This window comes from Meriones unguiculatus, chromosome 17, assembly GCF_030254825.1.
Source record: "Meriones unguiculatus strain TT.TT164.6M chromosome 17, Bangor_MerUng_6.1, whole genome shotgun sequence".
Taxonomy (NCBI): Eukaryota; Metazoa; Chordata; class Mammalia; order Rodentia; family Muridae; genus Meriones; species Meriones unguiculatus.
The window spans coordinates 5545289-5560720 of NC_083364.1; the positions used below are offsets into that span (position 1 = coordinate 5545289).

The 15432-nt window shown below is 53.6% G+C and overlaps 3 protein-coding genes across 6 annotated transcripts; 2 read left to right on the top strand and 1 right to left on the bottom strand.

Moving 5' to 3' along the window:
* The first annotated feature begins 1227 nt into the window (after positions 1-1227).
* On the top strand, positions 1228-3816 carry Tspan31 (tetraspanin 31). Of its 3 annotated transcripts, none has more exons than XM_021657586.2 (6): positions 1234-1435; positions 2019-2186; positions 2529-2609; positions 2822-2953; positions 3167-3280; positions 3369-3816. In XM_021657586.2, the coding sequence occupies exons 1-6, from the start codon at positions 1373-1375 to the stop codon at positions 3441-3443; spliced, it is 633 nt and encodes a 210-aa protein (XP_021513261.1). In that variant the 5' UTR covers positions 1234-1372; the 3' UTR covers positions 3444-3816. The 3 variants fall into 3 exon arrangements, with proteins under 3 accessions (XP_021513269.1, XP_021513261.1, XP_060226958.1); XM_060370975.1 differs by lacking the exon at positions 1234-1435 and adding an exon at positions 1624-1869; XM_021657594.2 differs by lacking the exon at positions 3167-3280 and having other exon boundaries at positions 1228-1435.
* A 249-nt stretch (positions 3817-4065) lies between these two features.
* Cdk4 (cyclin dependent kinase 4) lies at positions 4066-7372 on the bottom strand. Of its 2 annotated transcripts, none has more exons than XM_060370974.1 (8): positions 7168-7372; positions 6522-6833; positions 6255-6390; positions 6001-6168; positions 5750-5859; positions 5164-5214; positions 4916-5051; positions 4066-4454 (listed from the first exon to the last, which is right to left on the bottom strand). In XM_060370974.1, exons 2-8 carry the CDS (start codon positions 6737-6739, stop codon positions 4362-4364), a joined length of 912 nt encoding a protein of 303 aa, XP_060226957.1. In that variant the 5' UTR covers positions 6740-6833; positions 7168-7372; the 3' UTR covers positions 4066-4361. The 2 variants fall into 2 exon arrangements, with proteins under 2 accessions (XP_060226957.1, XP_021513249.1); XM_021657574.2 differs by having other exon boundaries at positions 6522-6758; positions 7168-7371.
* Positions 7373-10421: 3049 nt separating this feature from the next.
* Positions 10422-15432, top strand: Marchf9 (membrane associated ring-CH-type finger 9). Its single transcript, XM_021658191.2, has 4 exons — positions 10422-11387; positions 12310-12465; positions 13006-13198; positions 13564-15432. The coding sequence occupies exons 1-4, from the start codon at positions 11031-11033 to the stop codon at positions 13896-13898; spliced, it is 1041 nt and encodes a 346-aa protein (XP_021513866.1). The 5' UTR covers positions 10422-11030; the 3' UTR covers positions 13899-15432.

Sequence of the window (15432 nt, forward strand, 5' to 3'; positions counted from 1 at the left end):
TCACTCATGCAGTCCTCAGGACAACCCAGAGGTTGGAAGAGTAGGCTCATTGTCATCCACCCCTCTTCTACAGATGAAGAAGGAGGTGCAGAGGGTTTGTGTGCCTGGCCCATACTTACAGCTTGACCCCAGCGGTGAGGCTAGACTGCAGGCAGTCACAGGATGTGAGCACATACAGGCTCAAATCACTGTGTGGAGTTGAGGGGGCATTTTTCTGGTTCCATTCCCACCAATGCTGCTTCTTTGTCCAGGAAGAGAAGGGTTGTGACCTTTCTCACTCCCATAGGGCACTATGTCCAATGCTTATGCAATAAGGTTATTGACCAGCCACTCACTATTCCCCCTTCTGGAGCAAAAGTGTGGAGACTTGGGGTTTGAGAGATGGCTCAGTGGTTAAGAGCATTGGCTGCCCTTCCAGAGGACCTGGGTTCAATTCTGATCCATCTCACACCCGTCTGTAATTCCAGTTTCAGGGATCTGACACCCTCACACAGACATATGTGCAAAAACAAAACAAGACACCAAATGCATATAAAAATAAATCCATTTTTGAAATGAATTTAAAATTCCTTACTTGGTGTCATCTTGTGGCAGCCCTGGATCACCCATACGTGTGTTCTAAAGACGCAGAGCACACCAGTGTCTACACCTGTGGTTTTTCACAAATAGGAATGCCCCAGCCTCAAGTCACTGTTTCCACTTGGATTTCTGGCATGTCCACACTGCAGAGGGAGGAATGTGGAACAGAACATACGGACTAGTAGACACGTTTACCAAGTGCCTGAGGATTTGCCGGCTGTTGCCATGCCTGACTTGGATCCTCCCTAGCTGGGCAACATAGTTCATTGGGTAAGCATGACGCACTATAACACAATGATGGCATCATCATGAGATCATCCTGAAACACGGGAAAAGGGAGGAGAAAGGTTATCCTTGGAGGGGCGGAGCCACTTCCTCCCTCTACAAGTCCCTGTTTTCTCTTCACTTGTGTCCTCTGAATTTCTCTTCGGGTTCAGTCTCGCAACTCGGTACTCGGGAATCTACGCTTTTGAAGTTTAGGTTCTGGTCCCTAAGAAACTGTAGAAACCCTCAGTCTTTTTTTTTTTTAAGTTTCGTCCAATGAAAACCTGAGGGAAGGACCGGGAGGCGGGCTGGTGACGTAATGCAGATTGATTGGCATTGAAGTCCTGGACGTCCTGGATTAGACCCGAGTTTCGCCAATCCAGGGGCAGGGGTGGGACCGTGCAGGCGCAGAGTATTGGTTTGGCTGGCTTGGATTTAAAGTGGTAGAAGCTGTTGGAGTTCTACAAGACGGTCCCTAAAACCTTCCCCTCAAGTCCTTGGGACCATTTGGGTCCCCAGAACTGAGGAGATGGTTTGCGGCGGATTTGCCTGTTCCAAGAATGCGCTGTGCGCTCTCAACGTGGTTTATATGGTGAGATTTTGGAGATGAGGAAAGCTCCGGGGCGTAAAGAAGGGGAGAGTTTCTGGGGGACTTCCGGTGGGGAGAGGGGTGTACTGGGGGTTCTGGAAAGCGTCTCAAAAACTTCCGGCGAGGAGGGAATTCTTGGTGACTTCCGTGGAAGAGAAAGACTTCCGGTGATGAGGGGGCTCTTTTGGTGGTGGGGCGGGGTAGATCGAAGCCTGAGGGCCTGTAGCCCCAGTCTTCACTTAGGCTCCAGCTTCTTCCCAAAATAGGGATGCTAAGGGTTCCGTTTGTACCTTGAGAGGCTACTGCGCTTGCCCGACTCCATCCCGGGTATTCCCAGTTACTTGCGGAGAGCGCCTAGGCACGAGTAGTACTGACAGCACACCTCAAACGGCTAACCTGTTTAGTCCCGTTGTAATAGCCTTTGGCTGTGCCGCAAGGTAAAAATTCTTGGCTATGACAGGGTCTCGTTACTAGCTAGCACAGGCTAGCTGGAACTTTGCTGTGCTGCGGTTGCGGGGATTACAGGTGTGAGCCACCGGACCAGGCTGAATTCTTTAACGTGTACTCTCGTTTCTGTTTCTTGCAGCTTGTGGGCTTATTGCTCATTGGCGTGGCTGCCTGGGGCAAGGGCCTGGGTCTGGTGTCCAGCATTCACATTATCGGAGGAGTCATTGCTGTGGGTGTCTTCCTTCTCCTCATTGCAGTGGCAGGCCTTGTGGGCGCCGCGAGCCACCACCAAGTGCTGCTCTTCTTTGTATCCTGACTAAGTGACTGGGGCCCCTGGGCAGGGACCTCAGACATGTCTCTTTGTTCTTATTCTGTAATCCACTGAAGCCGATGTTTTTGTTCTCAACTGGATAAAACTGCTGTTTTGTGAACAGAGAAGGGCCTTGAACTCTGCCCCCTTGCCTGCCACATTGCAGTTACAATTACCCTGGGTGAGATTTTAAAAACAAAAAACAGGATCATGCTATGCAGTCCTGGCTAGCCAGGAACGCACACTAGGCTGGCCTTCACAGGTATCTACCTGCCTGTCTCCCTGGGTGAGCTATTCTAAATGGAAACCAGATCTTTTTTTGCCATAACTTCTTCTCAGTACATGATCATCCTTGGTTTGGTCTTCATTGTCCAGTTTGGAATCTCTTGCTCATGTCTGGCTATTAACAGAAACAAACAGGTAAGGGGATACCCTTTCACAGATGTACTTGCTTTCCCCTTTAAGCCTCTCAGCCTGACCCTTTCACTTCCAGAGGCATGTGCTTCCTGACGCACCTGGTTAATTCCCCATGATGTAGTCAGGACATTACAACTGTGACCTGCCGTCCTGTTTCTCTGGGATGGTTGTGAACTGAGTGGGGAGACTAACGTTCCTCTGCCGACCTGCCCCAGGCAGATGTCATCAGTGCTTCCTGGTGGGTCATGAGCAACAGCACCCGGCATGAATTTGAGAGAAACTTTGACTGCTGCGGCTTGTTCAACCGCACCGCCCTGCATGTGCGAGAGGAGACTTCCTGCAGCGCAGTAAGTTGAGGGAAGGGGAGCCCAGCCCGGAGGGCCTCGGTGAGGGCCACACCCAGACAGGCAGCCTAGTCTGCAGGCATTTAGCCACGGGGGGGGGGGGGGGGGAGCTCCAGGCTAGAACTGTTCAAACATGACCTCTGGGACATCCACTGCAGCTGTTTGATGTGGCAGGTCAGCAGCTTTGCATTCTGGATATATATATTCTGTCCCCAGATGTGCAGGACCAGGAGCTCTGCATGCCAGATGTGTGGAGAGAAGTTCCTCAAACATTCAGACAAAGCCCTGAAAATCCTAGGTGGTGTTGGGCTCTTCTTTAGCTTCACAGAGGTACAGATTCCCAACCCGTCATGCACACCCATGAGCCTTAAACCCCAAGATTCTCAAACATAACTCGTCTTCTCTCCCTTTCCTGTAGATCCTTGGTGTTTGGCTAGCAATGAGATTCCGGAATCAAAAAGACCCTCGAGCCAACCCCAGTGCCTTTCTATGAGACCTTTGAACCCCCAGGTAGGGTCTCTGCAGCCCAGGCTGGTTTCCAGCTTGCTACACAGCCAAGGATAACCTTGACTTCTGGATCCTTTCGCCTCAGCCTTCAGTGCTGGGATCACAGGTGTGTGTCACCACACTCAGCAAGTCTCTGGATCCATCTGATGGCTCTGCTCTTCCTGTGTCTCCCCCTAAATCCTCAGAAACCTAGAGTGGTCGCCCCAATCCCCACGTTTTTCCGTTTTTAAAGGCCCCCTTGCCTCACTCCTTAAAACAGATGAAGTGCTGTCTCTCTGAGGATCTAGTACGCTCCTAGAAGCCTTTCATGACTACTTTCCCTCCCCTCAACACCTTTGGGTCCAAGGACAAAATCAGAACAGTATCAAAGGGAAACCAGCAAGCCCGGGGCGGGCCAGAGCTGTAACCTAGGGCCCACACAGGCTAGGCAAGGGTTGGTGCACATGAGCTGTCCCAGTCAGAACTAAGGCCATTTTAACCAAATCTTCAAAGAAAGGACTTGAAAGACCGTTTCTAAGCTTGTCGGCCAAAAAGCTGGACTACCTGCCTAGGGCCTTGCAGGGAACTTTCTTCATTGTGGTTTCTCAAAGCCAATCAGAAAAAAAAAATTAAAGAAGAAAAAAAAAAGCACATTCTTTTGTCTTGTTTTGTTTTCCTGTATAAAAAAGGGTCCCAGTATAAATCAGGGAAGAAGACAAGATACACCCACCCTTTAGTGTAGAGAAGTTGAGGGGCAAGAGGGTAAGCCTCATAAGGAGGTGTGGGGAATGTCATTTAAGGCTTAAAATATTCTCTGTAAAAAACTGGGGGAGTCTCCACAGCCTCAGAGGAAGGCAGAGGTTGCCTTTTCAGCGAGGTCCTCTCCATTCAAGTGTCCAGAAGCGGAAAAAGGCAGCTGCTCTTCTCACTCTTGGTCACTTTCTTCCTTGTGTAGGTAAGAGTGCTGCAGGGCTCGGAAGGCAGAGATTCGCTTATGTGGGTTAAAAGTCAGCATTTCCTATGGGGAGAGGCAAAGGTCAGAAAACAGCTGAAGAGGCTGGCGCCCACTGCAGTATGGCTGATAGCCTTTCTCCTCCTCTGGCTGGCCACTTGCAATAGCAGTAAAATCCAGAGCCTGTCCGCTAACCAGATCTTGGTGCCATGGTGGTCCGGGCCCTTAACAAATCTGTACGCGCATGCTCATGTGTGAAAATGTGGAGGCACACGTCAGTGCACACAGGTCAGCGCAGTCTGGGCTGTCAGCCCTTGCCTCCCACCTTGTTTGAGAGGTGTATATAGTTCTTGTCAGAACTGTGTTTGCCAGGGAAAACCTCCCATCTTGCAGTAAGAGTGGCACTGAAGCAGCTCACTGCCACACAGGGATTCTGTAACTTTTGGGTTTTGAACTCAGGCTCTCACACTTATGTAAAAGAGCTGTACCACAGAGCCCTCTCCCCAGCCCTGTCCCGGCCCCAGTACCAGCAGCAGCTGCGCTCCAGCCTCCTCCATCTCTGGCACCACTGACTGCACTGGCCGAGGCCCTCTGGGGGAGAAGGCTCCTCGGGGTAGAGACACTTCTCGAGGCCAGTCATCCTCCGGAGGCAATCCAATGAGACTGTAGGGACAGCACAGCTGTGGTTAGGACAGTCCTTTTCCAGTTCTCATTTCCAGGGCTAGAACCAGCTGCTATCTAAAGCTCAGCAGAAACATCCTCACTGGATACTTACTCAAAGATTTTGCCCAACTGGTCAGCTTCAGAGTTTCCACAGAAGAGAGGCCTAAGGAAAGAAAAAAATATTCAAAGTATATGTTATTTTAAAAATAGGGGAGTAACTATTAAGTGGCTCAAACTTTTCTGGTTCTAGGCAAAGTGGTCAGTATGAACAGGAAAGGTTGGGACTACAGCTAGATGGCAGGGATATGCCCATCAAGACCCTACATTGGGTGTCTCACACCATATACGCAAAAGAAGAACGGTCAAGAACAGACAGGTCTGTTAAAGACAGGGATGGGAGGAACGGGACGTGGCGTGTAGTTTAGTGGTACAGAGCATTTGCCCAGTGCTTGTGTGTTCTGAGTTCAACTTCTAGCATCATAAGATAGCAGCAAAAGAGCTGTGCAACCAAAAGCCACTTAGGAGCCTCAGCTCCCAGGCAGGCAGTGGTGGCGCACACCTTTAATCCCAGCGCTTGGGAGGCAGAGGCAGGAGGACCTTGGAGTTCTGGGTCAGCCTGGTCTACAGAGCGAGTCCAGGACAGCCAGGGCTACACAGAGAAACCCTGCGTTGAAAAACAAAAATTTCTAGTCGCATACTTTCGACGAAACATCTCTGCAAAGATGCAGCCAACGCTCCACATGTCCACAGGCGTTGCATACGTCGACTGCAGAAGAACTTCAGGAGCCCGGTACCAGAGAGTGACAACCTAAAAGAGAGCAGGAGAAGCAAGGGAGGGTCCTCCTGAGTCAACTATGAAAACTCCAAGCACAAGACTCCTCGGCTGCTATGGGAAACAGAGTCCTCTTCCCCAGCCACAGCCTGTTTTGGCTGCCATCTTTCTACTGACCACAGGTGTGAGAGCCATCTGGTAGCTGTAGATTCTGGCTAGGCCAAAGTCAGCCAGCTTGACTGTCCCATTACTTGTCACCAGAATGTTCTCTGGCTTCAGGTCTCGGTGAACAATGCAATTTGCGTGAAGAAAATCCAGGCCGCTTAGAAACTGCCGCATCAGATCCTGGTTTTGAAGGAGAAAGCGTAGAACATTGGAAACTATGTATCATGCTAAACATCCCAACTAGTTCCTCCACCCACCCCACACACCTTGATGGTGCCCACTGGCAAGCCTGGTGGGGGCGCTTTGTCCAGGTATGTCCTCAGGTCCTGGTCTATGTGCTCAAACACTAGGGTGACCTTGATGTCTCGGTCAGTCCGGGAAGTAGCACAGACATCCATCAGCCTGCGAAACAGACCATCACCAGCTGGTCATCTCCTTTGTTCCAACGTGGCCTCCGGTCTTTCTCCAGTCCCGCTCCTCACCTTGCAGGTCCTACTGTACCCTCCACCCCACTCCCAATCCAACCTCCTCACCGGACGACATTGGGATGCTCAAAGGCCTCCAGCCTTCTCAGTAAGGCCACCTCACGAACTGTGCTGACGGGAAGGCCCCCTCCGGCTCCTCCTCCGTTAGGAACTCTAACACTCTTGAGGGCCACAAAGTGGCCACTGTGGGGATCTCGGGCCTTGTACACCGTCCCATAGGCACCGACACCAATTTCAGCCACTGGTTCATATCGAGAGGTAGCCATTCTCGGGGCAGGCGATGTCCTACAATCACAGAGACTTCTAATAGCGAACTCTTCACAGTTGGGAGGGGACGACCCAGCAGCAACAAAGGAACTCCTGCACAAGACCGCACAAGCACTCTCACCAGCATTCCACCCCCCCCCCCCCCGCACTTCAGGGCCCGAGCCTCAGGTAACAAAGGCTACCAGCAAGCCCTCCAGCCACGTGATGTCCCGGAGGGAAAAGAATGCGTCCTTTTCTTTCGGAGCCCATCGCACTGGGCACAAAGAAGATCAGACGATGCACAGGGTTGGCATCGAACACTCTACCCTCCGCTCTCTGAGATCACACCCTCGCCCGCGACCACAAAGGCCCCACTTCCCGCCACTGGGCCACCCTTCCATAATCACCCAACGACTGGCCCCCCATTCCTGCAAGGGGCTGCTCTCACCTTACGGCCGGCCAAGAGCTGTGGAGGTGGCCCTTTATCTGGGCCCGGGAGCCGGTTCCTGCGGCGCCATACACCGGGGGTCGGTCCCGGGCAGCTGGACGCTATGGGCCAGACCATAGACTCAGGCCGCGAGCTAGAGAGGCCCCCGCACCCCCACCCTCACCATGTGACCAGCTGCCAGACAGGCGCGCGGAAACCGGGAGGGCGGGGCGAAAGGCGGACGTTCTGGGCACGTGACCTCCACCCATGCGCAGTGGGCTGCGGGGGCCCGCTTTGATTGGGAGCGGTGTGGCAGGGGAAAGGGGCGTGGGAGCTGGGCGCCCACGTGACCTGTTGCTATCCCACGTGACCCCTCTACTTTTCTCTGAGACGCAGAGGTGTAGTTACGTTGTGTGGCACGTGACTGGCTGCCAGACCCTGACGGCCGAGGAGGTGTGTGGGGGCGACAGAGGGTGGAGTCCAAGGCGGTGCCATGGCAACCGGGCCAACCAGCTCTCAACTCTCCGCTCAAGGCCGAGCCTGAGCGCATCTTGAGTCTCACTACGCGTCTCTACGTGGGCGGGAGGTCGGGGTGCTAGTGGGAGGTCCTGGTACCAGTGATGGTTGCTGTCACATTTTCACTCCACCGCCATGGGGTGTTGGTGTCTTTGTTTTACTCATTCATTCAACAAAATTTCACTAAGTGCTTCTTCCTTCCAGTTGGTATGTGATGTTTTTGTTTTGGTGTCACTAGCACTCGCCCTTTGGTGATAATGTATCTAATATAGGCAAGTTACTATATTATTAAGTGTGCATGAAGATTATTCTGCTACACATATGCGACTGTACATATATGAAGTGACAAAAGGGTGAGGGGTACAAAGGCAATCACCAACACCACTTCAGACCGCCACACTTCCGGAGCAAGACTCGTGTCCCCTCTGCATCGGGGTCACACTCCTTTTGTTTTATTACATTGGTCTGCCTTCTTGTTGTCTGTGTGAATGTATCAGATCTCCTGCAATTGGAATTACAGACAGTTGTGAGCTGCCATGTGGGTGCTGGGAATTGAACTCAGGTCCAGAACAGCCAGTGCTCTTAACTGCTGAGCCATCTCTCCAGACCCCATCACATCCTTTTTCATTTCCAGTCCAGCTTTCTTGGAATTTAACTCTCCCTGAACAGCGTTTCCCAAATGGTCTCTGCGCACAGAAATCTGCGCACAGACAGAGGTAGATTTGTTTAATGTTCGTTGTCTTGTTGGCTTCAACTTGTTTCCCACCACTTAGGGACAAGGGGAAAAAGGACCATTTTACCATTTTGTGAGAAACTGTCTAAAATCTGGAGCTTTATAAAAATTATTTCTTGGTGTTGAGGATTCAAGTCAGTGCTTTTATATGTAGTAAGGTGAGGCTCAGTCACTGCTACACTCCCAAGCATTAAGCTCTGAGATCATATTTGAGGCAGTACAGCTAAGGCTAGCTTTAGATTAGTAGCAATCTTGTGCCTTAGCCTCTAAATGCTGCTTTTACAAACACAAGCAACCACTCCAGATGTCTTTGTGTGTGTGTGTGTGTATTTTTGTTTTCTTTTGTTTTAATAAACAAGGTCTCATTTCCAGGTTGGCCTTGAAATGGATACCTAGGTCGCTAGCCTCAAATGCTTGCTCCCACACTCCCCAGTTCCCAAGAACTAGGGTTGGAAGCACACACCACACTCCTTTTTCTCCTTTTCTTTCTTTCTCTCCTTCTATTTTCTTTTCTCTTTTGAGACAGGGTCTTGCCATTTAGCTCAGGCTGGCCTCAAACTCTCCAAAGTCCAAGTTCTTGGATTCCAGACCTGAGTCACCACACTCAGACCAAAACCATTTTGTCCCCTGGTTTGAGCTGTAGTCCATTGTCAGTTCTATTCTTATTTTTCTGGTTAAGAATGTGATCGTGGTGGGGCATGGTGGCACCTGTCTTTAATCCCAGGAGGGCATTAGGAGGCAGAGGCAAGGACAGGTTGGGTCTCTGTGAGTTCAAGGCCAGCCTGGTCTCCTTAGAGAGTTCCAGGCTAGCCAAGCCTATACAATGAATCCTTGTCTGAGATGGGGGTGGGGTAATATATATATATATTATACATACATATATATTATACATACAAAATATGTACATACATATATACATATGAATGTTAATGTATAGACTTGAAGATTAACATAAAACATCAAAACATCGTCAACTACAAAATAAAAGGTGCATGGGACAGATCTCTTTCTGCTGCTCTAACGTTTCCTGCTGACAAGAGTAGAAAGAAAACGATCCAGGCCTAAATTGGCTAAGGGGCTGGAGAGGTGGGCGTTTCACTGGCTGCGTTCCTAGGGCTGTTTGGGTTTCTTAGCTTTCTGAGAGGCTGTCTGTGAGCATATTAAACTCCGAACACAGGCGCTTCCTGCTTCATCTTACCTCCCTATAAGCGCACCGCTGCTTGCTCCATGCTCCTTGCTGAAGCAGTGGTCTTTGTCTGCTTCATTCACTTGTCCATCCAAAGCCCTTACATGCTTTGCAGAAGTACTGCCGTCGTCGCTGACACTTTGAAGAGTCTTAATTTGGCAGTCTATCCCTAGTTCGACTTGCTCATTCCCTCCCTTCTCTGTTAATTACTCTTTTACTAATTAATTTTTTCTCAGTGTCTTTGACCCAGTGGGCTCCCCAGGAATCCCTTTTCCCTCCGCTTCACAAAGGGGCTGAAAGGGTGTAAATATAAAGAAAAACAAAACAAACAAAACAAACAACGGTAGGCTGGGTGATAACACTAGGGTCAATGTAGAACAAAGATTTAAGCGCGTACGTGTGTTATTTACTTCAGAGTAGGCGAGCTGAAGGCAGGAGGGAATCAAGAAAGACACGCCCATCCCTTTGGTTCCCTTACTGCTCACTCACCCCCGTCACACGTTAGAATCACTCGCTAGCTTCTCACACAATTCGATTCCACTCCTGCACACCGCCGTAGCCCAGTCCCGCACCCAGCACCCGCTGCGATCTTTTGTGTTAGCGGGGTCCACCATTGCCCATCCGCCTCCCGCACACCTCTAAGCCCTCGCAGCGCTCTTTCCCGCACACTCCCACCTCGCGTACACCTCCGCCTCGGGCACCTGCAGCCCCTGGCCGCTCACCTTCCGTCCGCACCCCACCCCAGCACACACCTAAGCCGCCCCGGCTCGCACTCCCCTCTTGGCCCCTCCCCTCGCCCCCGCCCCCTCCCGCGTCTCGCACACTCGCCCCGCCCCTGGGGACACCTGCTCGTGCTGGGCAGGGCGGGGATGCGCAGCCGCGGCCCCTTCTCCTCCGCTCCCCTTCCCCGCCCCACCCCTCCCTCCATCCCTCACCGGCTCCCCGGCTCCCGCCCCGCCCGCCCGCCGCTCCGGGGGGGTCTCCGCCGCCGCCGCCGCCGGAAGGAGCCGCCATTTGCCGCCGCCGAGCGCACGGGCCGAGCCGAGCCGGATCCGGGAGTCGGAGCGGGACTGGGGCCGGGAGGACGACGATGGGGGGCGGCCCCGCCGCAGGAGGACCGGGGCGCCTAAGCCCCGGCGCCCGGCCCGCGCCGGACCCCGACCCGCAGGGCGCGGCCCCCTGAGCCCCCCGCCCGCCCCCTGCCCCTGCCCCTGCCCCTGCCCGGGCCATGCCCGCCCCCGTCGCCGTCCCCGGGCTTACGGCCCTCTCGGCCCCGCGAGCCCCGGAGCCCCGGCGGCGGCGGCGGTGAACGGCGCCTGCAGGCCGCGGAGACCCCGGCCCGGCCCGGCGCTCCCGCGCGCGCCCCGCTCCCGGCCTTGTCCTCGCCCCTTCCCCCGCCGCCCGGGAGCCCCCCTCGCTCGCCGCCCCCCGACCCCCGGCGCCCGGACGATGCTCAAGTCTCGGCTCCGCATGTTCCTGAACGAGCTGAAGCTGCTGGTGCTGACGGGCGGGGGGCGGCCCCGAGCCGAGCCGCAGCCCCGGGGGGGCGGGGGAGGCGGCTGCGGCTGGGCGCCCTTTGCCGGCTGCTCTGCCCGGGACGGCGACGGCGACGAGGAGGAGTACTACGGGTCGGAGCCGCGGGCCCGGGGCCTGGCCGGCGACAAGGAACCGCGGGCCGGACCCCCGCCGCCGCCCGCTCCGCCGCCGCCGCCCCCAGGCGCGCTGGACGCCCTGTCGCTCAGCAGCAGCCTGGACAGCGGGCTCCGAACCCCCCAGTGCAGGATCTGCTTCCAAGGCCCGGAGCAGGTCAGGCCGGAGCATCTGGCTGGGCGGGGAGGGGTGGGGGCGCGCACCTGGGGTGTCCGCGGAGACCCGGAGCAGGGGCGGGGCCTAGGGAAGCTGGGCGGGACCCAGGACCCCGAGTGGGAGTGGGGTGAGGTTGGCCTGGCTGGAGACTCCTGGAGTGTGGCAAAGACTGGGGCTGAGGGGTGTAGTCAGGGGCTTCCAGATGGGTAGGGCTTTCTGCTAGGAGGGCTCAGAATCTCCATCACCCATGATCCCAGTGACCGGCTCTTAGCACTGCTTCCCTCACCATAGGGTCGCCATTAGCTGAGGGAACCTGTTCTTTCGGCAGTGGGCAGAAGGGAGAGTACATCTGCTCGCACCTTGAGGGGAGGGGCTAGCCAGGACCCTGCCCCGCTCAGTCTTTCGCCTGGTGAGGCACTTTTTGCTCCCACTTTGCAACTTTCCACTTCATTCTAAAGAGCCTTCTTTGTTTAATTTTATAGGCAGAGTTATCCCGGGATAGTGTCAGGGCATCCCTGTGCGGGGAGAAATGACTGCTTGACTGAAGGGGAGCATAGCTCACTCCTGCCCCTAGAACGTGTCCCCATGTTAGCATGGAAACCACGTCCCAGCTGGCCCCAGATCTATAGTCTGGAAGTACTGTGGAGTGGGTACAGGGCGCATAGCCTGGCCTCTCCTCTTCCTCCAGGTCCGAGGGCTTCCCTCCCGCCCCACCTTTAACCCCTTTGGTTGGAGAAGTTTTTCTGAGCCCTTGGCTTCTTTTGTTCTCAGCCTTAGCTTCTTGCCCTTCTTTGGATGAAAAAGCCCGAGTTTTTAAGTGGAGTAGTGTGACTGATCTGAGGAAGAGCTCTCCTCTTCAGGAGTGCCCCGAAGGGGTCCGGGTGATGGTGGTTGACAGGGGCCCTCCCCTCTCTTCCTCCAGGGGGAGCTCCTGAGCCCTTGCCGCTGTGACGGCTCAGTGCGCTGCACACACCAGCCCTGCCTAATCCGCTGGATCAGTGAGAGGGGCTCCTGGAGCTGTGAGCTCTGCTACTTCAAGTACCAGGTCCTGGCGATCAGCACCAAGAACCCACTGCAGGTGAGATGCAGGGAGCATTCCTCCACATTATGACATTCCAAGATACCTAGGTTCTGGCCCTGTTCTAGGAACTCAGAACAATATGGAAAAAGTAATGTTAATGATGATAGTGAACATGCTGTGTTTTCCGTATGTTATTGTATAATAACTCTTTTAATCTTCATGATGACCTTATTAGATACGATCATTATGCCTGTCTTTAGAAATGAGGGCACAGACACATGTAGAGTGTGTCTGTAATTACTCAACTAGTAAGTGATGGAGTTAAGATTGGAGTTCCAACCTGTGTGTTTGGGTTTCAAAGCACTGTCCAATCCTGCCTTTGTAGAATAAGCTGGACAGGTGGATACTTCTTTCTCCTCCATACCTGCTTAGCATTTTCCTTAGTGCACACCTTAGTCTAGAGCAGGGCACGGAGAAGCCAGACTTTAGTCCTTCTGGGACATTTCAGGAGATGTTCCTGCCTCTTCTCTTTAGGGCCGCCTCTCCCCCACTGTCTGTCCCTTTCTGTGACTTCTTGGAGCACTTTCTCCTATACAGTGGCAGGCCATCTCCTTGACTGTCATCGAGAAGGTCCAGATTGCTGCTATAGTTCTGGGCTCACTGTTCCTCGTTGCCAGCATCTCCTGGCTCATCTGGTCCTCACTCAGCCCGTCAGCCAAGTGGCAACGCCAGGATCTGCTCTTCCAGATCTGCTATGGCATGTACGGCTTCATGGATGTGGTCTGTATAGGTGAGGATGCTTCTTTCTCCCCGAACCTGCTCAGCATCTTCCTTTACTCACACACCTAACTTCCGTGTGCATCTTCCCGGCTTCATGCTCATAATTCTGCCGTTGGAGACTGTTAATGCTAGATTGGGGCCCAGTTCTACAGACTGTCTTCTCAAGTCTGTAGAAACGAATGCCTAAAGACCTGTGACCTATGTGTGGGCCCCAAAGTAATTCATCTTGCAGCCCTGGCTGTCCTGGAACTCACTCTGTACACTAGGTTGGCCTCGAACTCAGAGATCACCCTGTCTCTGCCTCCTGAGTGCTGGGATTAAAAACGTGCATCATGGCTGCCCGGCTCATCCTGGTTTTCTTATCCCTTTGCTCAGGCCTTATCGTTCATGAAGGCTCTTCTGTCTACCGCATCTTCAAGCGCTGGCAAGCAGTGAATCAGCAGTGGAAGGTCCTGAATTATGACAAGACCAAGGACATAGGAGGAGATTCGGGGGGAGGGACGGCAGGGAAGCCAGCCCCCAGGACCTCACGGACCAGCCCCCCTGCTGGGGCCCCCAGCCGGCCCCCAGCTGCCCAGCGCATGCGGACGCTCTTGCCTCAGCGCTGTGGGTATACAATCCTGCATCTCCTTGGACAGCTACGGCCACCAGATGCCCGTTCCAGTTCTCATTCTGGTCGAGAGGTTGTCATGAGAGTTACCACAGTGTGACCTGGACTCCAGGAGCAGGGATCTTAAGTCAGTGCATCATCCAGAGATGACCTCTCCTGGCTGCTGGAGGTACGGCCTAGACAAGGTGTTTGGGGCACAGTGGCCACACCACTGAGGATCTCTGTGGACAGCCTCAAGCCTGGAGACATTGTCTGGCCTCTACTGCCCACAGGGCAGTGACACCTGGATGACATTTCAGCTCCCACTGACACCACCTCATACTCATCGTGAGGATGGCCAGCAAGCAGGCGGGGAGAACAGCTTTTCTTCCTGGAGAGAACCATCTTTACCTCAGCTTTAGGGCCTTCAGTCCCCTGGCTCCACCATGGTGACTTGGTAAAGGGAGACCAATGCCAGACACAAGGGGCTGTAGACTCCCATTCCCCACCTCATGGCCACAGGGCATCTGGCAATAAGACTAGTAAACATTGACCTCCCGTTCCCTGCATGAGGGCGGGGGGACTTCCCCTGCTCCACCCCCATTGCATGGGGGAAGGGCATAAAGAATCATTTATATGCACGTGGAGACTCCTTTCTCATCTGGGGCTTTTCTGAAGGGCTGCAGGGCGTGGGGAGGCTCCTCCGCACTGATCGCACGGCCCAGGAGCAGCGGTGCGTTTGGAGTTGGAGGAGGGACTCACCCGCTGGTGAATAATTCACATGGGTGCTAGGTGGCAGTGCTCAGCGGCAGCTGCGCAGGGGTGGACTCGCCACCTGTGAGTTACAATACTTAGACCCTGTCTACCTCATAGACTTGGAATGAGGATGAATGAGGGACAGGTTGAATGCTACTCCAAAGAAAATTGACCTTGGCATAAAAAGTTCTGGACTAGCTGCTGGTCCACTTATTTCAAATAGTAGGTAGCAAAGCAAATTCCAAAATGTGGTTTTTGTCAGAAGTGGCACGGAGCTTTGGCATTTTGAGTGAGAAAGTAGATACAGAAGCAAAAGGGGCAATAGAACAGCCGCTGTGCAGGGCAGCAGTTGTTGTAGGGACGAGAACACTTCTGACCCCCAAAACTGCATTTGGGAGAAGGCTGGAGCCACGTAGCCTGTTCTGAGAACGTCTGCGTTGGATCAGGCCTTCCCAGGTACTGTGTGCCCCAGAGAGATGGTGTGGACTCACTTAGAGCGACAAGGAAGGAGCCTCTTCCTGCAGTGTTATGTCTTTAATCCCGACTGAAACTATTTCTGTGGCAGCTCGGGTCACAGGTTTGATCCAGCCGTGGCCAGCTAGTGAGTGGTATTACTGGAAGGTAGAAGGATGGGATGGCTCATGTTTATTAGAGAAAGGATTTGGGAACCGTGGGTCCGAGGGCTGGGGGTGTGGGTCAGTGGTACAGTGCTTGCCTGCTGTGCATGAGGTCCTGGTGTTAACTCCGATACCACCGATACCACCGAGAATACTATGTGGGTCAGCTTGAAGCTTGGTCGCTTTCTCCTGAAGCCTGGGGCTGGGTACTATATGAATGATGGTGTCTTTTTAAATGAACCATTCATGAGCAATTAAAGAATTCCTTCATACATTGTTAAA